Source organism: Oncorhynchus kisutch, unplaced genomic scaffold (assembly GCF_002021735.2).
Source record: "Oncorhynchus kisutch isolate 150728-3 unplaced genomic scaffold, Okis_V2 scaffold1284, whole genome shotgun sequence".
Lineage (NCBI taxonomy): Eukaryota > Metazoa > Chordata > Actinopteri > Salmoniformes > Salmonidae > Oncorhynchus > Oncorhynchus kisutch.
Window position 1 is genome coordinate 47,381 of NW_022263229.1, and position 23,317 is coordinate 70,697.

General features: G+C 44.3%; 1 protein-coding gene across 2 annotated transcripts; it reads right to left on the reverse strand.

The window, feature by feature from the left end:
* LOC109910277 (leucine-rich repeat and guanylate kinase domain-containing protein-like) lies at positions 1-21,500 on the reverse strand. Of its 2 annotated transcripts, none has more exons than XM_020509413.2 (11): positions 20,799-21,500; positions 20,328-20,447; positions 17,665-17,761; positions 12,574-12,687; positions 12,295-12,496; positions 10,967-11,062; positions 10,726-10,904; positions 9,851-9,939; positions 8,938-9,057; positions 2,489-2,649; positions 1-1,123 (listed from the first exon to the last, which is right to left on the reverse strand). In XM_020509413.2, the coding sequence occupies exons 1-11, from the start codon at positions 20,930-20,932 to the stop codon at positions 918-920; spliced, it is 1,518 nt and encodes a 505-aa protein (XP_020365002.2). In that variant the 5' UTR covers positions 20,933-21,500; the 3' UTR covers positions 1-917. The 2 variants fall into 2 exon arrangements, with proteins under 2 accessions (XP_020365002.2, XP_031674054.1); XM_031818194.1 differs by having other exon boundaries at positions 24-1,123; positions 10,726-10,892; positions 20,799-21,493.
* Positions 21,501-23,317: the final 1,817 nt, after the last annotated feature.

The following is a 23,317-nucleotide window of genomic DNA, read 5'->3' on the forward strand; positions in this document are numbered from 1 at the left end:
GATTGAAGAACGGCTCAATTATCTTATTATACTGTAATCATCTTTATTAATGGGTGACTGTCCAGGATATCTTTCTGCATTGCAGTACAGGTTATAGCAACAACAATAGATTGTATAGTCAATATTTTATTTATTAAACCTTAATTTAACTAGGCAAGACAGTTAAGAACAAATTCTTACTTAAAATGATGGCCTACTCCGGCCATACCCTAACGACGCTGGGCCAATGGTGCGCCACCCTATGGGACTCCCATCACGGCAGGTTGTGATAAAGCCTGGAATCGAACCTGGGTCTGTAGTGACGCCTCTAGCACTGAGATGCAGTGATCGCTGCGCCATTCAGGAGCCCAATAGCAAGACTGAGAAGTCAAGAGTTTGGCACATGTCATTGACTAAATGTATTATAATGTATGTTTCGGTTTGAGTCAAGTTGAAGCAGGGAATCATTATATTTGGTGTAATGTCCTTACATTCTAATTATTCTGTCCTGTGACTATATTATTAGTAAATGAATGACTCCATCTGGACCAGCTAACACACAGGTACGTCTTTATTCAGAAAAGACAGGTGAATGTGTCCATCATTGTTCATTCTGTGTGACCTTTCAACTCTTGAATGGAGCATCTACTTGTCTCTCCCTCTCTCCTGTACCTCTTCACTCCTCCTCGTCCTCTCTCCTGTACCCCTACAGTCCTCCTCTTCCTCTCTCCTGTACCTCTTCACTCCTCCTCTTCCTCGCTTCTGTACCTCTTCACTCCTCCTCTTCCTCGCTTCTGTACCTCTTCCCTCCTCCTCCTCTTCTTCTCTCATGTACCTCTTCCCTCCTCCTCCTCTTCTTCTCTCATGTACCTCTTCACTCCTCCTCTTCCTCTCTCCTGTACCTCTTCACTCCTCCTCTTCCTCTCTCCTGTACCTCTTCACTCCTCATCTCCCTCTCCCTCTCTCTCCTGTCTCAGGGTTTGGGGCTTAGGGCTGGGTCCGGGGGTTTTGCGTCCCGACAGGATAGGTGGCAGTATGGGTTTGGCGTTGGAGCCTGGGCGTGCCATGGTGGCGGTGGCGCCCGGAGAGAGGAGCTCGGAGCCGGGGCGAGGGGCGTCAGGAGTGTGGCCAGATTCTACTTGATCTGGGGGAGAAACAAGTACACAACCAATGAGTTACTAATACTTGGAACGATGTGTGCTTTCATATATACAGAGGATCCATAACTGGTATATCTAGGGAGGAGACATACAGTTAAAGTCGGAAGTTTACATACACCTCTGCCAATTACATTTAAACTCAGTTTTTCACAATTCCTGACATTTAATCCTAGTAAAAATTCCCTCTTAGGTCAGTTAGGATCACCACTTTATTTTAAGAATGTGAAATGTCAGAATAATAGTAGAGAGAATTATTTATTTTTTATTTATTTCATGACATTCCCAGTGGGTCAGAAGTTTACATACACTCAATTAGTATTTGGTAGTATTGCCTTTAAATTGTTTAACTTGGGTCAAACGTTTCGGGTAGCCTTCCACAAGCTCCCCACAATAAGTTGGGTGAATTTTGTCCCATTCCTCCTGACAAAGCTGGTGTAACTGAGTCAGGTTTGTAGGCCTTCTTGCTCGCACAAACTTCTTCAGTTCTGCCCACAAATGTTCTATAGGCTTGAGGTCAGGGCTTTGTGATGGTCACTCCATCAATATGGAAGATAGTTGCCTAAATATGGTTCCCAATCAGAGACAACGATACACCTGCCTCTAATTGAGAACCAATCTAGGCAACCGTAGACATATATAAACACCTAGATAGTAAACAACCCCAAAAATCCTAGACAGTACAAAAAACACATACATCACCCATGTCACACCCTGACCTAACCAAAACAATAAAGAAAACAAAGAATACTCAGGTCAGGGAGTGACAGCCTTGAAATACATCCACAGGAACACCTCCAATTGACTCAAATGCTGTAAATTAGCCAATCAGAAGCTTCTAAAGCCATGACATAATTTTCTGGAATTTTCCAAGCTGTTTAAAGGCACAGTCAACTTAGTGTATGTAAACTTCTGACCCACTGGAATTGTGATTTAGTGAATTATAAGTGAAATAATCTGTCTGTAAACAACTGTTGGGAAAATTACTTGTCATGCACAAAGTAGATGTCCTAACCGACTTGACAAAACTATAGTTTTTTAACAAGGAATTTGTGGAGTGGTTGAAAAACTAGTTTTAATGTCTCCAACCTAAGTGTATGTAGACTTCCGACTTCAACTGTAGATTATCATACATCTAGAACAAGAGAATCACACTAGAAAGTATTGAGGGAACAGAGAGAAAGAGATTGATGACTAGCCAACACAGTTCTATGGGGTAGAGGAATAAGTGTCATGACAAAATGTCCACCTGCTAGAGAGAGAGACATGAAGAAAGGCAGAGACAGAGAGAGATACAGAGAGGGAGCCAGTCATTGGTCAAAACGAGAGGAGATTGAGCTAGGGTAAGTCACCTTTCAGCATGTCCAGGTTGTGTCCCAGAGAGGAGACATCCAGGGGCTCCACGGTGGTGTCCAAGCCCAGGTCTGAACACCCGGCTGGCCCTGCTGTCTCTGAGAAGGCCCCTGCTGAGCTGGGAATGGACAGGCCAGAACTAGCACGGGAGTCATCAGAGCTGATACCAAGGGGGAGAGAGAGACAGGGTAAGAGAGAGAGGGAGACAGGGTACGAGAGAGAGAGAGAGAGAGAGACACAGGGTAAGAGAGAGAGAGAGAGACACAGGGTAAGAGAGAGAGAGAGAGACAGGGTAAGAGAGAGAGACAGGGTAAGAGAGAGAGAGAGAGAGAGACAGGGTAAGAGAGAGAGAGAGAAGTAGAGAGACAGGGTAAGAGAGAGAGACAGAGAGACAGGGTAAGAGAGAGAGAGACAGAGAGAGACAGGGTAAGAGAGAGAGAGACAGAGAGAGACAGGGTAAGAGAGAGAGAGACAGAGAGAGACAGGGTAAGAGAGAGAGAGACAGAGAGAGACAGGGTAAGAGAGAGAGAGACAGAGAGAGACAGGGTAAGAGAGAGAGAGACAGGGTAAGAGAGAGAGAGACAGAGAGAGACAGGGTAAGAGAGAGAGAGACAGAGAGAGACAGGGTAAGAGAGAGAGAGACAGAGAGAGACAGGGTAAGAGAGAGAGAGACAGAGAGAGACAAGGTAAGAGAGAGAGAGAGAGACAGGGTAAGAGAGAGACAGGGTAAGAGAGAGACAGGGTAAGAGAGAGAGAGACAGAGAGAAACAGGGAGAGACAGGGTAAGAGAGAGAGAGGGAGAGAGAGAGAGACAGAGAGAAACAGGGAGAGACAGGGTAAGAGAGAGAGAGAGAGAGAGAGAAACAGAGAAAGAAAGAAACAGAGAGACAGAGAGACAGAGAGAGTAAAACAGAGAGAGAGAGAGTAAAACAGAGAGAGTAAGACAGAGAGAGAGAGAGAGAGAGAGAGAGAGAGAGAGTAAAACAGAGAGAGAGAGTAAAACAGAGAGAGAGAGAGAGTAAAACAGAGAGAGAGAGAGAGTAAGACAGAGAGAGAGAGTAAAACAGAGAGAGTAAAACAGAGAGAGACAGAGAGAGTAAAACAGAGAGAAAGAGAGAGTAAAACAGAGAGAGTAAAACAGAAAGAAAGAAAGAGAGAGAGAGAGAGTAAAACAGAGAGAGAAAGAGACAGAGACAGACAAAACAGCCAGACACAGATAAATAATAAAGACAAGTGAAAAGGAGAAAGCAATGGAGCTGCCAAGTGTGTGTATGTACATTACTGTTACAGTAGGTAGACTGGTAGAAACCTGACACACAGTATTAAAGTCTCATTGGCAGGTTGGCTCTGTCCCAGTCTCACACTGACACAACCCCTCCTTCTCAAAGAGCTGTCAGGAACATATTCTGTTGTGAAACCAGATACTTGAGGAGGAGAGAAAGTGATGGAAAGCGCCATCAGCCATAAGACACTCCTCCGTCAAATATGTCCCATAGAGAGAGAGACAGGTAAAACATCCCATACAGGTGGTATCAGACAGTCTGTGTTGAAGGCAAATTGGCCCAAGCATGTAGACTTCCAGATCTTTTATAACCATGAAAACTGGGTTAAATTTGTACCAATTAATGGAGGTTATGTCATTAGGTACAGTGCATTCAGAAAGTATTCAGACCCCTTGAATTTTTCCACATTTTGTTATGTTAAAGCCTTATTCTAAATGTTATTAAATATTTATATTCCTCATCAATCTACACACAATACCCCATAATGACAAAGCAAAAACAGTTTTTTTGACATTTTTGCTCATATATGAAAAATGTAAAATATCACATGAACCATTCAGACCCTTTACTCAGTACTTTGTTGAAGCACCTTTGGCAGCGATTACCTCTTGGTACACCTGTATTTGGGGAGTTTCTTCCATTCTTCTCTGCAGATCCTCTCAAGCTCTGTCAGGCTGGATGGGGAGCATTGCTGCACAGATATTTTCAGGTCAAGTTTGGGCTCTGGTTGGGCCACTCAAGGACATTCAGAGACTTGCCCCGAAGCCACTCCTGCGTTGTCTTGGCTGTGTGCTTAGGGTCATTGTTCTGTTGGAAGGTGAACGTTCGCCCCTGTCTGAGGTCCTGAGCGCTCTGGAGCAGGTTTTCATCAAGGATCTCTCTGTAATTTGCTCTGTTCATCTTTGCCTCGATCCAGCCAGCTCTAGGAAGAGAGTCTTGGTGGTTCCAAACTTCTTCCATTTAAGAATGATGGAGGCCACTGCGTTCTTGGGGACCTTCAATGCTGCAGACATGTTCTGGTACCCTTCTCCAGATCTGTGCCTCGTCTCGGAGCTCTTCCATGGATTAGTTTTGGCTCTGACATGCACTGTCAACTGTGGGACATTACTGTATATAGACAGGTGTGTGCCTTTTCAAATCATGTCCAATCAATTAAATTGACCCCAGGTGGACTCCAATCAAGTTGTAAAAACATCAAGGAGTTCAATTTCGACTCTCATAGTGAAGGGTCTGAATACTTATGTAAATAAGGTTTGTTTTTTAATTTTTTATAAATAAGCTAAAATTTCAAACAATCTTTTTTTTTTTTTGATGGGGTATTGTGTGTAGATTAATACAAAAATAAAATATCTAATCCATTCTAGAATAAGGCTGTAACGTAACAAAATGTGGAAAAAGTCAAGTGGTCTGAATACTTCCCGAATGCCCTGTATGTCATGAGGTATGTCATTCCATGGACTTTGCCATGGGATAGGTCCAGACATCATTCTGTTGAACATCTTCGTTTTTTAATGGATTGGTTGCTATGAATAACTGACCGACCAAGGACATTCTAAAACACCTCCCACGCCTATATTTATATCCAAAGCCAATGAGGAGGATTTTAGAAAGATCTATTCAATCAATAATTAAAGTAAAATAGAGTTGCTGGAATGGCACAGCTATTTCAACTAAATCAGGAGCATAACAACACTACTTTACAGGTCACAAGAAGATAGGTAAGAAAATCACTTGGTGGCAGTAATTTGCTGACTTAAACCTCCCCCCCTCCCTTAAACCTCCCTCCCTCCCTTAAACCTATACTCCCTGTTGGTTGTACGTTAACAAATGACCTTCAGCTCTCAGACCTGCTGTAAACATAGAAATGCTTATTTCACCGGTGTATGTCGTAAGCTGTGTTAATGGTTATTCCAGTGTACACAGGGAGGAGGCATTAGCAGGGACAGATATCCATCAATGTTGAGGTGTACAGAGACTTGTCCCCAGATGGTGTGGAGGTGTTACCTGAGAACTCAGTAAAGAAGAAGCTCTTGAACACATAAGGTCAGCCAGTGAATACCACTGCATAAGGTCAGCCAGTGAATACCACTGCATAAGGTCAACCAGTGAATACCACTGCATAAGGTCAGCCAGTGAATACCACTGCATAAGGTCAGCCAGTGAATACTACTACATAAGGTCAGCCAGTGAATACTAGTACATAAGGTCAGCCAGTGAATACTACTGCATAAGGTCAGCCAGTGAATACTACTACATAAGGTCAGCCAGTGAATACTACTACATAAGGTCAGCCAGTGAATACTACTACATAAGGTCAGCCAGTGAATACTACTACATAAGGTCAGCCAGTGAATACTACTACATAAGGTCAGCCAGTGAATACTACTACATAAGGTCAGCCAGTGAATACTAGTACATAAGGTCAGCCAGTGAATACTAGTACATAAGGTCAGCCAGTGAATACTAGTACATAAGGTCAGCCAGTGAATACTAGTACATAAGGTCAGCCAGTGAATACTAGTACATAAGGTCAGCCAGTGAATACTAGTACATAAGGTCAGCCAGTGAATACTACTACATAAGGTCAGCCAGTGAATACTAGTGCATAAGGTCAGCCAGTGAATACTAGTGCATAAGGTCAGCCAGTGAATACTACTACATAAGGTCAGCCAGTGAATACTACTACATAAGGTCAGCCAGTGAATACCACTGCATAAGGTCAGCCAGTGAATACTACTACATAAGGTCAGCCAGTGAATACTACTACATAAGGTCAGCCAGTGAATACCACTGCATAAGGTCAGCCAGTGAATACTACTACATAAGGTCAGCCAGTGAATACTACTGCATAAGGTCAGCCAGTGAATACCACTGCATAAGGTCAGCCAGTGAATACTAGTACATAAGGTCAGCCAGTGAATACCACTGCATAAGGTCAGCCAGTGAATACTACTACATAAGGTCAGCCAGTGAATACTACTACATAAGGTCAGCCAGTGAAAACCACTGCATAAGGTCAGCCAGTGAATACCACTGCATAAGGTCAGCCAGTGAATACCACTGCATAAGGTCAGCCAGTGAATACCACTGCATAAGGTCAGCCAGTGAATACTACTACATAAGGTCAGCCAGTGAATAGTACTACATAAGGCCAGCCAGTGAATACTAGTACATAAGGTCAGCCAGTGAATACTAGTACATAAGGTCAGCCAGTGAATACTAGTACATAAGGTCAGCCAGTGAATACTAGTACATAAGGTCAGCCAGTGAATACTAGTACATAAGGTCAGCCAGTGAATACTACTACATAAGGTCAGCCAGTGAATACTACTACATAAGGTCAGCCAGTGAATACTACTACATAAGGTCAGCCAGTGAATACTAGTGCATAAGGTCAGCCAGTGAATACTAGTGCATAAGGTCAGCCAGTGAATACTACTACATAAGGTCAGCCAGTGAATACTACTACATAAGGTCAGCCAGTGAATACTACTACATAAGGTCAGCCAGTGAATACTAGTACATAAGGTCAGCCAGTGAATACTACTACATAAGGTCAGCCAGTGAATACTAGTGCATAAGGTCAGCCAGTGAATACTAGTGCATAAGGTCAGCCAGTGAATACTACTACATAAGGTCAGCCAGTGAATACTACTACATAAGGTCAGCCAGTGAATACTACTACATAAGGTCAGCCAGTGAATACTAGTACATAAGGTCAGCCAGTGAATACCACTGCATAAGGTCAGCCAGTGAATACTACTACATAAGGTCAGCCAGTGAATACTACTACATAAGGTCAGCCAGTGAATACCACTGCATAAGGTCAGCCAGTGAATACCACTGCATAAGGTCAGCCAGTGAATACCACTGCATAAGGTCAGCCAGTGAATACCACTGCATAAGGTCAGCCAGTGAATACCACTGCATAAGGTCAGCCAGTGAATACTAGTACATAAGGTCAGCCAGTGAATACTACTACATAAGGTCAGCCAGTGAATACTAGTGCATAAGGTCAGCCAGTGAATACCACTACATAAGGTCAGCCAGTGAATACTAGTACATAAGGTCAGCCAGTGAATACTACTACATAAGGTCAGCCAGTGAATACTACTACATAAGGTCAGCCAGTGAATACCACTGCATAAGGTCAGCCAGTGAATACTAGTACATAAGGTCAGCCAGTGAATACTACTACATAAGGTCAGCCAGTGAATACCACTACATAAGGTCAGCCAGTGAATACCACTACATAAGGTCAGCCAGTGAATACTACTACATAAGGTCAGCCAGTGAATACCACTGCATAAGGTCAGCCAGTGAATACTAGTACATAAGGTCAGCCAGTGAATACTAGTACATAAGGTCAGCCAGTGAATACCACTACATAAGGTCAGCCAGTGAATACCACTACATAAGGTCAGCCAGTGAATACCACTACATAAGGTCAGCCAGTGAATACTAGTACATAAGGTCAGCCAGTGAATACTAGTACATAAGGTCAGCCAGTGAATACTAGTACATAAGGTCAGCCAGTGAATACTAGTACATAAGGTCAGCCAGTGAATACTAGTGCATAAGGTCAGCCAGTGAATACTAGTACATAAGGTCAGCCAGTGAATACTAGTACATAAGGTCAGCCAGTGAATACCACTACATAAGGTCAGCCAGTGAATACTAGTACATAAGGTCAGCCAGTGAATACTAGTACATAAGGTCAGCCAGTGAATACTAGTACATAAGGTCAGCCAGTGAATACTAGTACATAAGGTCAGCCAGTGAATACTAGTACATAAGGTCAGCCAGTGAATACTACTACATAAGGTCAGCCAGTGAATACTAGTACATAAGGTCAGCCAGTGAATACCACTGCATAAGGTCAGCCAGTGAATACTACTACATAAGATCAGCCAGTCAATACTAACACAAGTGTGTGCACTGCTGTTGATCAATCATAATAAGATAGATTGGAACGTTTCAGTCTGTTAGAAAAGAATAAAGTTCAGCATTACAGTGGATGCTAGTCCCCTAGGGGACTATACAAATACAACAGCAGTGGATATAGTTGAGACTATACAAGTTGAGACTATAATAGTGTGTGTGTGTGTGTGTGTGTGTGTGTGTGTGTGTGTGTGTGTGTGTGTGTGTGTGTGTTGGGTACAGACCTGCTATTCTCTGAGTGGTTGTGTTGTCTGTCATGGCTGGCTCTAGGCATCATGGGGGATGAGAGGGTGGGGTCCCGCTGCATCTGAGAGGCCAATGATGATGGAGCTGTGTGAACACACCTGGGAGGCACACACACATACATAAGCCTTACACATAACATGTCATAACATGATAGTGTCAACATGATAGAATCACGAGCTTGGTAAGAGATTGTAGCTGCAACACATTGGTGATATGCAGAGGTTCGTTATACCTAAACAACATCTGATATGAAATATATCACTTTAAACTGAGCCTCAGTGATGAGGTTGCCAGGAGCAGCAGGGTATTGCAGCGGAGCGCGATGCAAGACGTAGCACTCACAATAAACATCTGTTCATGTGCACAGATGCGCTTCACGCAACATGATAGTTATGGAGCCCTGTGATTCATACTCTTAGTTGTTGCAGAAGTCGGCCTGATATTGCTGTTTACACCGTGCATCGCTGACTTCCTTAAATCTCAACAAATGCTTGTATGCGTTTCTCACACATAAAATATAAACACACATAGTTGTTATTGTTCTGAAGGTGACCATCCTACCCAACACATTCTCAGTAAAACAAGAGACATTATGCAGAAATTGACAGAGTATATCTCCTGTCAGCTAGTGTATGAATGGCAGCAGGGGTGATCTTTACTCCTAAAAAGACACACACACACACACACACTTTTCACCATGACCTATCTAGCTCCCTCTGCTGTTGGCATGCAATACAACACCATTCTACCACATGACCTTGTAACCTGCCACTTCAACATCAGGGTCAAATGTGGCCAATCAGGACAACAGGAGAGGCTGTTGATGCCTAGAATAGCTGTTGATTTGAAGTGTACACTCCAATCAAGTCTGAGTGGTAGGGTATAGTGTACCTCTTGAAGAGCTGGGTGTAGGCTTTGGGACTCTTCCCCATCAGAGCCTCTCTGACCAGCTGCTGCCGTCTGTGGATGGAGGCCATCTCCTATGGCCCAGAGAGCGAGATACAGTATTTAAACATGATGCTGTATCTGTGGATGGAGGCCAGCTCTTTAAACATGACGCTGTATCTGTGGATGGAGGCCAGCTCCTACGGCCCAGAGAGAGAGATACAGTATTTAAACATGACGCTGTATCTGTGGATGGAGGCCAGCTCCTACGGACCAGAGAGAGAGATACAGTATTTAAACATGATGCTGGCGTGGATGAATAAGGTTATCTAGCTCAGCAATAACAACCCTGATATCAATCAGTCAGATGATTGGGCTCGATCCCTCAAACTCAACTCTGGACCTCGAAGCCAGTTCCACTGCAGTTTGACATTGTTCCCCTCTAATCAGGGACTGATTTTGACCTGGGACACCAGGTGTGAGCAATTAATGATCAGGAAGAAGAGAAAACCAGCAGGCTCCGGACCTCGTGGGGTCAGTTGAATATCTCTGATCTAGATCACTGTGATCAACAGCACAAGGCAGACAGACTTGGTACAGGGGGTTCACCTAGGGTTGCCAAACTGTCCTCCAGGGATACAGTCCAGCTGTATTCTCTTTCTTCCTGACACTACGTTGATTAATCAATGTTTGGCTAGAGAGAGCACACACCTGGTTCCTCAGGACTGGATCAGTCAGATACAACTAATCAACTGCTCGCCAAGACCTTGATTGGTTGAATCAGACTAATTAGTGCTGGGCTGAAACAAAAGCCTGAATACCATTGTTGACCAGGTGCAGGCTTGGTGACTACTGACGTGTGTGTGGGTGTTGTGACTCACTGCTGAGGTCTTCTGTGGGGTGAGCTGGGCCTGGACCTTGTTGTAGTACTTCCTACAGTTGTGGTCTGAGGGGTCCATGTCTGGAGCGGAGTGAGACATAAAGACTGTCTCTGTTCTGGTGGAGGGGGCTGGGGACGCCTCGTCCACTAGGGAGTCCCTCTTCAACTCTGTCACAGATGCTGACACGTTAATGACACACTTGATCGCACATATATGTGCTGTAATGCACACAAACACCTACCTGTGGTGGTGCTCTGGTCCTCTCCTCCCTGCTCCTCCACTCCCAGATAGTCCTTCACCACCTGCCTCAGGGTTCTGTATGCCTCCACTGGCTCATCTGAACACACACACTATTAAAACAATCTCCATACATGTGTACAGCAAGTCTGCATATCTTTCTTCGCATCCCGGTCGTGTCCACGCACGCACGCGCACACACACGCACACACACACACACACACACACACACACACACACACACACACACACACACACACACACACACACACACACACACACACACACACACACACACACACACACACACACACACACACACACACACACACACACACACACACACACACGTCCCTCGCCAGACTTGAGATTATTTAGATAAATCTCTTAAAGTAACGGTCCAGCGTTTCCAGATTTCTCAGAAATATGACCTATCATTTATTACAATATGCGTGAAATAGTTTTCCTTCCAAAATATGGTAATTAAGTGTGTTAAAAAGCAGATTTTCTGGTTTGGAATGGTGTGGGCGTATACCGGTCATTAAAAATATTGACGCGAGTAGGCCGCTGATTGGCTATATTAACCGGTAAGTAAATAGCAAGCATTTTTTAAATGGTCTGTTTGAGATACAAGTTTTAGGTGGGGGGTTTCTCTCTAATTTATGCTTTGGACACAAATACGAATAAAGGACACGCCAACAACATTATTTGGGTAAGAGATAAGAGAACATGAACTTTTAAAAATAAGATTTTCACTGGACAGTTGTAGAACTTGTTGTGGAATTTCATTCCTTCTTAATGTGTTTTTGCCAATTAGTTGTGTTGTGACACAACAAAACGTGGAAAAGGTCAAGGGGTTTGTGTACCTGAGTCGCCTAGTTACAGTTTTCACCTCAATCGTCTTGAAAATCTATGGCAAGACTTGAAAATGGCTGTCAAGCAATGATCAGAAACCAACTTTCAGTTTGAAGAATTTATAATGTGTAAATATTGTACAATCCAGGTGTGCAAAGCTCTTAGAGACTAACCCAGAAAGACTCACAGCTGTAATCGCTGCCAAAGCTGATTCTAACATGTATTGACTCAGGGGTATGAATATTTGTGTAAATGAGATATTTCTATATTTCATAATCACATTTCGAAAAACACGTTTTGACTTTGTCATTAAGGGGTATTGTGTGTAAAAAAACAACACATTTAATCCATTTTGAAATCAGGTTGTAACACAACAAAATGTGGAATAAGTCAAGGGGTATGAATACTTTCTGAAGGGACTGCATACCGATATATCTATATTCTATATACTGGTCTGCATCATCATCAGCTACGTACCACAGGGGATGACGTTGTCGAAGAAGCCTGGGCGCTCTCTGTTGATCAGGACGTATGTATCCACGCGGGCTACAGCCATATCTATCTGGGTCTGGGTGTACAGAGCTCTGGTCCTCAGCCGCCTGCCGTACTGCTCCTTGTCTGTGGGGATCATCAGGACGTAACGCGGCTCAAAGTGGCTGTTCTTCAGACTGAACACGCCCTGGGAGAACAGTATACAGAAAATGAGCCTTTCAATTTCCTGCTGCTATGTGAATGTGTGTGTGTGTTCACGCCCACCTCCAGCTCCATGTGCACACAGCAGGCCAGGCCCTCCCTGGCCACGTCTTCTATGGCCTCACGAGACAGACCATACCAGTGGCCCGCATACTGCATCGTCTGGAGGAATTTACCCTGAAGACAGACAATGGAAGAGCAGAGGGAGAAGGAAAGAAAGAGAGACAGACAGACAGAGGGAGACCGAGAGAGGGAGACCGGGGGGAGATAAAAAGAAAGAAAACAAAAGTTAACAGAAAGCTGTAAGTTGGGACAGTCAACTATCGTGGGGTGCAACATTTACTTAATTAAGAGTCAAATTCATATTCCAAAATGGAAGTGGTCTTCGATGGACCTACTGGGTCCTTCACGACCCTTGCTATGTCCAGAGAAGAGTAACAACCACAGCTATAATGTCCCCACCTGTGAGGTGAACACCTGACCCTGCAGTCAGAGGTACCATTACTTCCCCTGCTACCCTGTATTTCACACAGCCGCTCCCTTTGACCCCTCGTCTACTTGCACCTGGGGCCGATACGCTCGGCGTTACGATCCATCACGCTTTACGACCCTACGGACAGCTCTGAGGACTGTAGTCTACTCTCAAGGTAGGCTACACTTCCCCCAATATTCAGATAGAAATGTAACACATAGAATTGGTAAGGCTCTCATGCCCACATTCTAGATATCACATTTCTAGTTGATGTTCTGATATAAATTGTGCCCTACTGACTATTGAGAGACTCCCTCAGGAGCTCGACACTTGTGGTGCTTAACTTCACCCCCTACTTTTAGAGGGCTGGAAACCATCAGGCTTATCGTTCCTCTGTTGACAGGCTAATTGGAACAATAAAACAAGCACAAGGACTCACTGATTGAGGCACATTTTCGGGATGGAGCTGCTGTGTGTGTGTGTGTGTGGGGTTGGGCATACGAGTCTGATGTACAGTGCATTGTGTGTGTGTGTGTGTGTGTGTGTGGGGTTGGGCATACGAGTCTGATGTACAGTGTATTGTGTGTGTGTGTGGGGTTGGGCATACGAGTCTGATGTACAGTGTATTGTGTGTGTGTGTGGGCATACGAGTCTGATGTACAGTGTATTGTGTGTGTGTGTGTGTGTGTGTGTGGGCATACGAGTCTGATGTACAGTGCATTGTGTGTGTGTGTGTGTGTGTGGGGTTGGGCATACGAGTCTGATGTACAGTGTATTGTGTGTGTGTGTGTGTGTGGGGTTGGGCATACGAATCTGATGTACAGTGTATTGTGTGTGTGTGTGTGTGGGGTTGGGCATACGAGTCTGATGTACAGTGTATTGTGTGTGTGTGTGTGTGTGGTTGGGCATACGAGTCTGATGTACAGTGCATTGTGATTGTTGAGGATTTATTTGATCCATTATAGAATAAGGCTTTAATGTAACAACATGTGGAGAAAGGGAAGGGGTCTGAATACTTTCACAATGACCTGTATGTTTCTGTTTCCATCTGAACTGGTCTGACGTGGTCTGAATGATCCAGGGAGTCTGTGATGTATGTATGTGATAAGGGAGGAAGGGTCTCCACCTTCCTCTGTACTTTACAGTGTGCACGGTTAGGATCCCCACTTCACCTGAGACACTACCTCTGTACTTTAGAGTGTGCATGGTTAGGATTCCCACTTCAAAGGGTTTCCTCCTAATATCACTGTGAGAGAGATCTCTATTTATTAAGGCCCCATGGCGCTTACATATTTACCTTTAGGAAGACAAATGAATGGGCCTGAAGTTAAGACAGTTGGCTGGGCAGGCGTACTCTACAGTACCTCAGGCCCCCCCGTGTAGGATATCTAGGACTTCTTCCTTTGGGAATATGGTACAACTCTTGTGCTTTGAAGTGTCAAAAAAGTTAGATATAAGGAAATATATTTAAGTAGCCAATAACTTAGTATGACATAACAATTGATTTACTGTCTTTTAGAGTTAAGAGAACTACTTACAAAACTTCAAACCAGAAGACTTGTCATGTCTGGGCTACACACATTTGCACAAAATAAATTGCTGTCTGGATGAACAGCGCCTTCGGAAAGTATGCTGACCCTTGACTTGGTCCACGTTTTGTCAGGTTACAGCCTTTTTTTAAATTAATCTACACACGATACCCCATAATGACAAAGAGAAAACAGATGTATGAAAAAAACACAACTGAAATATCACATCTACATACACTACCGTTCAAAAGTTTGGGGTAACACACCTAGAAATGTCCTTGTTTTCCATGAAAACATACATGAAATGAGTTGCAAAATGAATAGGAAATATAGTCAAGACGTTGACAAGGTTATAATGATTTTTAATTGAAATAATAATTGTGTCCTTCAAACTTTGCTTTCGTCAAAGAATCCTCCATTTGCAATTACAGGCCTTGCAGACCTTTGGCATTCTAGTTGTACATTTGGTGAGATAATCTGAAGAGATTTCACCCCATGCTTCCTGAAGCACCTCCCACAAATTGGATTGGTTTGATGGGCCCTTCTTATGTACCATACGGTCAAGCTGCTCCTACAACAGATCAATAGGGTTGAGATCCGGTGACTGTGCTGGCCACTCCATTATAGACAGCTGACTGCTTCTTCCCTAAATAGTTATTGCATAGTTTGGAGCTGTGCTTTGGGTCATTGTCCTGTTGTAGGAGAAAATTGGCGTCCACAGGGTATGGCATGGCGTTGCAAAATGGAGTGATAGCCTTCCTTCTTCAAGATCCTTTTTACTCTGTCCAAATCTCCCGCTTTACCACCACCAAAGCACCCCCAGAGCACCACATTACCTCCACCATGCTTGACAGACGGTGTCATCACTCCTCCAGCATCTTTTCATTTTTTCTGCGTCTCACAAATGTTCTTCTTTGTGATACGAACACTTTTTTCCAATCTTCCTCTGTCCAGTGTCTGTGTTCTTTTGCCCATCTTAATATTTTATTTGTATTGGCCAGTCTGAGATATGTCTTTTTCTTTGCAACTCTGCCTAGAAGACCATCATCCCAGAGTCGCCTCTTCACTGTTGACGTGGAAACTGGTGTTTTACGGTTACTATTTAATGAAGCTGCCAGTTACGGACTTGTGAGGTGTGTTTCTCAAACTAGACACTCTAATGTACTTGTCCTCTTGCTCAGTTGTGCACCAGGGCCTCCCACTCCTCTTTCTATTCTGGTTAGGGCCAGTTTGCACTGTTTTGTGAAGGGAGTAGTACACAGCGTTGTACCAGATCTTCAGTTTCTTGGCAATTTCTCGCATGGAAGAGCCTTCATTTCTCAGAACAAGAATAGACTGACGAGTTTCAGAAGAAAGTTCTTTGTTTCTGGCCATTTTGAGCCTGTAATCGAACCCACAAATGCTGATGCTCCAGATACTCAACTAGTCTAAAGAAGGCCTGTTTTATTGCTTCTTTAATCCGCATAACAGTTTTCAGCTGTGCTAACATAATTGCAAAAGGGGTTTCTAATTATCTATTAGCATTTTAAAAGGATAAACTTGGATTAGCTAATACAACGTGCCATTGGAACACTGGAGTGGTGGTTGATATGCCGAAAAAAAAGATTTACAACATAAAAAATGTCAACACTGTATTTCTGATCAATTAGATGTTATGTTAATGGACAATTTATTTAGCTTTTCTTTCAAAAACAAGGACATTTCTAAGTGACCCCAAACTTTTGAACGATAGTGTAAGTATTCAGACCCTTTGATGAAGCACCTTTGGCAGCAATTACAGCCTGAGTCTTCTTGGGTATGACGCTACAAGCTTGGCACACCTTTATTTGGGGAGTTTCTCCCATTCTTCTCTGCAGATCCTCTCAAGCTCAGTCAGGTTGGATGAGGAGCGTTGCTGCACAGCTATTTTCAGGTCTCTCTAGAGATGTTCGATTCAGTTCAAGACCGGGCTCTGGCTGGGATGGACATTGTCCCGAAGCCACCCCTGCATTGTCTAGGCTGTGTGCTTAGGGTCATTGTCCTGTTGGAAGGTGAACGTTTGCCCCAGTCTGAGGTCCTGAGCGCTCTGGAGCAGGTTTTCATCAAGGATCTCTCTGTACTTCGCTCTGTTCGTCTTTGCCTCAATCCCGAATAGTCTCCTGGTCCCTGCCGCTGAAAAACATCCCCACAGCATGATGCTGCCACCACCATGCTTCAGCGTAGCGTTTCCTCCAGACATGACGCTTGGCATTCAGATAATCTTGTTTATCATAGTCTGAGAGTCTTTGGGTGCCTTTTGGCAAACTAAAAGTGGGCTGTCATGTGCTTTTTACTGAGGAGTGGCTTCTGTCTGGCCACTCTACCATAAAGGCATGATTGGTGGAATGCTGAAGAGATGGTTGTCTCCACAGAGGAACTCTAGAACTCTGTCAGTGAGACCATCAGGTTCTTGGTCACCTCCCTGACCAAGGCCATTCTCCCCCGATTGCTCAGTTTCGGAGCTCTACGGACAATTCCTTCGACATGATGGCTTAGTTTTTTCTGACATGCACTGTCAACTGAGGGACCTTATATAGACAGGTGTGTGCCTTTCCAAATCATGTCTAATCAATTGAATTTACCACAGGTGAACTCCAATCAAGTTGTAGAAACATCTCAAGAATGATCAATGGAAACAGGATGCACCTGAGCTCAATTTTGAGTCACATAGCAAAGCGTCTGAATATTTATGGAAATCTTACTTTAAAAAAGTTTTTGGGTTTGTTGACATTTGCAAAAAATTCTCAAAACCTGTTTCACTGTGTCATTATGAGGTATTGTGTGTAGATTTCTAAGGATTTGTAAGGTTGTAACGTAGCAAAATGTGGAAAAAGTCAAGGGATTTGAATACTTTCCGAAGACACTGTATATTTAAATTCTGAAGTACGATGAATATGTGGTGGTGTCATGGACAGGGCTAACCATGGCTTGTTGAACCTTCACATTTTATCTTTACGAACAGAAAGAATTTAAATTCATCTGAGACTGACACACTATCAGTGTGTTTGAGGGGATCAGTTTGAGCAAAGCGAGGGGCAGAATCGCTAACGTTAATCAAACAATGGATGCAAGGTGATTTGTTGATCAGTAATTCTGCTCAATCACACAGCAACATAGTCAATCTCAAACATGTACCATGTGAATCATGTTCTGAAAGTCTTCCTCCGTGACAAAATGGTAGTCGCTCCCGTCCTCCTCCCCAAAGTAGGGACCCCTGGTGGTATGGCAGGTTCTGTGACAACAAGAGACAAATGGTTCCAATGACAATACAGCAATACATTCAAGCTAGCAACTCAACTTCATTGGTCATGTCCACAGTTTAGCAGGTGTTATGGCTGCAGCGAACTGCTTATGTTCCTATCAATCAATGCAGTAAATGTCAACAAGCGCACAATAATCCAACATTTCAAATAATCAAACTCCTAAGGATCATAATGGTATTGCAACACACCGAGACAGAATAACGGACAGACTAGACATATAGACAGACACGTGCCACACACTCGCTTTGATGCACACAAGCGCACACCAACTCCACTACCCAGGTGAAGTGGAGCACTCCATGGCCACATCAACAGGTTCTTGTCATATTGGAGGGGTAAGTTTGTTAACTGTTTTTTACGTTAGCTCTGGAGAGGACAGGGGCTGGGATGGGGTGACCTCCCCTGGGTTCGGGGATGTAGAAGGAAGTGTGTGTGCGTGTGTCTGTGTGTAGAGCAGGGCTCTCCAACCCTGTTCCTGGAGAGCCACCCTCCTGAAGGATTTCACTCCAACCCTCATCTAGCGCACCTGATTCTAATAATTAGCTGGTTGATCAACTGAATCAGGTTAGTTACAACTGGTGTTGGAGGGTAGCTCTCCAGGAACAGAGTTGGAGTGAAAACCTACAGGAGGGTAGCTCTCCAGGAACAGGGTTCAAACCTACAGGAGGGTAGCTCTCCAGGAACAGGGTTGGAGTTAACCTACAGGAGGGTAGCTCTCCAGGAACAGGGTTTGGGTTCAAAACTACAGGAGGGTAGCTCTCCAGGAACAGGGTTGGAGTGAAAACCTACAGGAGGGTAGCTCTCCAGGAACAGGGTTGGAGTGAAAACCTACAGGAGGGTACCTATCCAGGAACAGGGTTCAAACCTACAGGAGGGTAGCTCTCCTGGAACAGGGTTGGAGTTAAAACCTACAGGAGGGTAGCTCTCCTGGAACAGGGTTGGAGTTAAAACCTACAGGAGGGTAGCTCTCCTGGAACAGGGTTGGAGTTAAAACCTACAGGAGGGTAGCTCTCCTGGAACAGGGTTGGAGTTAAAACCTACAGGAGGGTAGCTCTCCAGGAACAGGGTTCAAACCTACAGGAGGGTGGCTCTCCAGGAACAGGGTTCAAACCTACAGGAGGGTAGCTCTCCAGGAACAGGGTTCAAACCTACAGGAGGGTAGCTCTCCAGGAACAGGGATAGAGAACCCTGGTGTAGAGGTTTCTATTAAAACCAGCGTAAGGTGAGAGCCATAGACAAGCTATGTCCAGCAGATGTTCTTTTGATTCCAGCGCTCCAGTGTTCGTGCTCTCTCTACCACTATTTACTGCTTCTTATTTCTTCTATTGCCCGTGGTGGGGAACCTTGTTATTTATCACTCCCCATTGCTCATGTGTTGGAGGTATTGAACATCTGGTTTAACAGTGTGGAAGTATCATGTATCTATGGATGGGGAACCAGAGGGGATCCTGGTGAAATATATTTAGTACCATCCTAAACAATAACCCTAACCCTAGCCTTCACTTCTAGGCTAACCCTAGCCTTCACCTCTAGGCTAACCCTAGCCTTCACCTCTAGGCTAACCCTAACCATCACCTTTAGGCTAACCCTAGCCTTCACCTCTAGGCTAACGCTAGCCTTCACCTCTAGGCTAACGCTAGCCTTCACCTCTAGGCTAACGCTAGCCTTCACCTCTAGGCTAACGCTAGCCTTCACCTCTAGGCTAACGCTAGCCTTCACCTCTAGGCTAACGCTAGCCTTCACCTCTAGGCTAACGCTAGCCTTCACCTCTAGGCTAACCCTAGCCATCACCTCTAGGCTAACCCTAGCCTTCACCTCTAGGCTAACCCTAGCCTTCACCTCTAGGCTAACCCTAGCCTTCACCTCTAGGCTAACCCTAGCCTTCACCTCTAGGCTAACCCTAGCCTTCACCTCTAGGCTAACCCTAGCCTTCACCTCTAGGCTAACCCTAGCCTTCACCTCTAGGCTAACCCTAGCCTTCACCTCTAGGCTAACCCTAGCCATCACCTCTAGGCTAACCCTAGCCTTCCCCTCTAGGCTAACCCTAGCCTTCCCCTCTAGGCTAACCCTAGCCTTCCCCTCTAGGCTAACCCTAGCCTTCCCCTCTAGGCTAACCCTAGCCTTCCCCTCTAGGCTAACCCTAGCCTTCCCCTCTAGGCTAACCCTAGCCTTCACCTCTAGGCTAACCCTAGCCTTCACCTCTAGGCTAACCCTAGCCTTCACCTCTAGGCTAACCCTAGCCTTCACCTCTAGGCTAACCCTAGCCTTCACCTCTAGGCTAACCCTAGCCTTCACCTCTAGGCTAACCCTAGCCTTGTGACCAGGCCTTCTCATATTTAAGGTAACTGCATCCTTTGATAAAGTCTATTCCAATGAGCACAAAATCCGAGAAGCAAGCTGGCCAAAAGTAGTGCACTATATATGGAAAAGTGTGCTTTATGGATGTACACAAGCCCCCAGAGTTTGGCCACAGCTTGCCAAAAGTAGTGCACTACTATGTAGGAAATAGGGTACCATTTGGCACTTGGGACTCACCCGTAGGCGAAGAAGTCGTTGAACTCTCGGCAGAGCTTGTGGGCCAGCTCTCTCTTCCCACAAGCCTGGGGCCCAGTCAACACCAGCATGGGGTAGGGAGAGTCAAGACTGGGCAGGGTGCTGGGACACACGCACACACCAACACATGGATGACACAGTACACCATTTAGAGAGAGGGAGAGCACAAGGATAAAGAGTCTAGGAGGTACTTTACCATTGTTCAGGACAACAAGCCAATCAGAAAAATCAGATTTTTCTAGGCCAGGGGATAGGTCAGTTTCTATGATGTATAAATAGAGCATAAATGTCAGAAAAGCTACGTTTCTTCATTTTTAAAGATTGCGAGCACAAGTTAATTCAGTATGTAAGCTTTATTTAGAATATTCATCGTATCGACTTCTGATTGGCTGAAAGTCGTGTTCTAAGGAGGGTAGTTCAGTCAGGGTAGTTGGCGGGTCGTGCTGTTTTTACCTATCGTAGATGACCTGGGGCTGCATCAGCTGGTATACCATGTGACTCATGTGCTCCTTGGCTGCCACCACCTCCAGAGGAGGGTCGTACTTGTTCACAGCTGAGACCTGGAGAACACAGGGGGAGACATTCATATGTAACAATGTTCACAGCCGACACCTGGAGAACACAGGGGGAGACATTCATATGTAACAATGTTCACAGCCGACACCTGGAGAACACAGGGGGAGACGTTCATATGTAACAATGTTCACAGCAGACACCTGGAGAACACGGGGGGAGACGTTCATATGTAACAATGTTCACAGCAGACACCTGGAGAACACAGGGGGAGACGTTCATATGTAACAATGTTCACAGCCGACACCTGGAGAACACAGGGGGAGACGTTCATATGTAACAATGTTCACAGCAGACACCTGGAGAACACAGGGGGAGACGTTCATATGTAACAATGTTCACAGCAGACACCTGGAGAACACAGGGGGAGACGTTCATATGTAACAATGTTCACAGCAGACACCTGGAGAACACAGGGGGAGACGTTCATATGTAACAATGTTCACAGCAGACACCTGGAGAACACAGGGGGAGACGTTCATATGTAACAATGTTCACAGCAGACACCTGGAGAACACAGGGGGAGACGTTCATATGTCACATTGCCGATAAATATCTTACTTCAAGTCAGTCCTATCTAGAAGTAACGTATGTACAGTCAGAAGATTACATACACCTCAGCCAAATATATTTAGACTCCGTTTTCACAATTCCTGACATTTAATCCTAGTAAGAATTCCCTCTTAGGTCAGTTAGGATCACCACTTTATTTTAAGAATGTGAATGTCAGAATAATAGTAGAGAGAATTATTTCTTTCATCTTTTATTTCTTTCATCACATTCCCAGTGGGTCAGAAGTTTACATACACTCAATTAGTATTTGGTAGCATTGCCTTTAAATTGTTTAACTTGGGTCAAACGTTTCGGGTAGCCTTCCACAAGCTTCCCACAATAAGTTGGGTCAATTTTGGCCCATTCCTCCTGACAGAGTAGGCCTCCTTGCTCGCACACGCTTTTCAATTCTGCCCACACATTTTCTATAGGATTGAGGTCAGGGCTTTGTGATGGCCACTCCAATTCCTTGACTTTGTTGTCCTTAAGCCATTTTGCCACAACTTTGGAAGTATGCTTGGGGTCATTGTCCATTTGGAAGACCCATTTGCGACCAAGCTTTAACTTCCTGACTGATGTCTTGAGATGTTAGTTCAATATATCCACATAATGTTCCATCCTCATGATGTCATCTATTTTGTGAAGTGCACCAGTCCCTTCTGCAGCAAAGCACCCACACAACATGTCACGTCACGGTTGGGATGGTGTTCTTCAGTTTGCAAGCCTCCCCCTTCTTCCTCTAAACATAACGATGGTCATTATAGCCAAACAGTTCTAGAGGATATTTCTACAAAAAAGTAAGATTTTTCTCTCCATGTGCAGTTGCAAACCGTAGTCTGTTTTTTTTGCTTCGTGGGTGGTTTTGGAGCAGAGGCTTATGTCGCTATAGGACTCGTTTTTACTGTGGATGTAGATACTTTTGTACCTGCTTCCTCCAACATCTTCACAAGGTCCTTTGCTGTTGTACTGGGATTGATTTGCACTTTTCGCACCAAAGTACGTTCATCTCTAGGAGACAGAACGCGTCTCGCTGTATGACGGCTGCATGGTCCCATGGTGTTCATACTTACATACTATTGTGGTAGAGGAATGTGGTACCTTCAGGCATTTGGAAATTGCTCCCAAGGATGAACCAGACTTGTGGAGGTCTACAATTTATTTTCTGAGGTCTTGGCTGATTTCTTGATGTCAAGCAAAGAGGCACTGAGTTTGAAGGTAGGCCTTGAAATACATCCACAGGTACAACCTCCAATTGACTCAAATTATGTCAATTAGCTATCAGAAGCTTCTAAAGCCATGACTTCATTTTCTGGAATTTTCCAAGCTGTTTTAAAGGTACAGTCAACTTAGTGTATGTAAACTTCTGATCCACTGGAATTGTGATACAGTGAATTATAAGTGAAATAATCTGTCTGTAAACAATTGTTGGAAAAATTACTTGTGTCATGCACAAAGTAGATGTCCTAACCGACTTGCCAAAACTATAGTTTGTTAACAAGAAATTTGTGGAGTGGTTGAAAAACGAGTTTAATGACTCCAACCTAAGAGTATGTAAACTTCAGACTTCAACTGTATCATTGACCTATATTATAAAACCTCTACAGATCCTGACAGATGACCACTGTTTAAAATAAAAACATACCAGGTTAGCATTCACTGGCCCAATTAGCAAAACATGCCACTCAGTTATTGATGCCCCCTCCTCCACTTCCTATAGGCACAGTATTACACACAGGGATGGACATCTAATAACATTACCAAGCTAGCCCGAGATGCAGGAGAAATGTTATCTTTTCCATCCACGCCCAGCAGATTTTGGACCTACTGTAGGCTAGTATCAATTGTGT

Excerpts from the sequence above, each read along its gene's own strand:
- LOC109910277 (XM_020509413.2), bottom strand. The coding sequence starts at position 20,932 with ATGAATGTCTCCCCCTGTGTTCTCCAGGTCTCAGCTGTGAACAAGTAC. Across the intron at positions 12,497-12,573 it reads GTGTGCACATGGAGCTGGAG|GGCGTGTTCAGTCTGAAGAA; the intron begins GTGGGCGTGAAC and ends CTGTTCTCCCAG. Across the intron at positions 11,063-12,294 it reads CGACAACGTCATCCCCTGTG|ATGAGCCAGTGGAGGCATAC; the intron begins GTACGTAGCTGA and ends GTGTGTGTTCAG.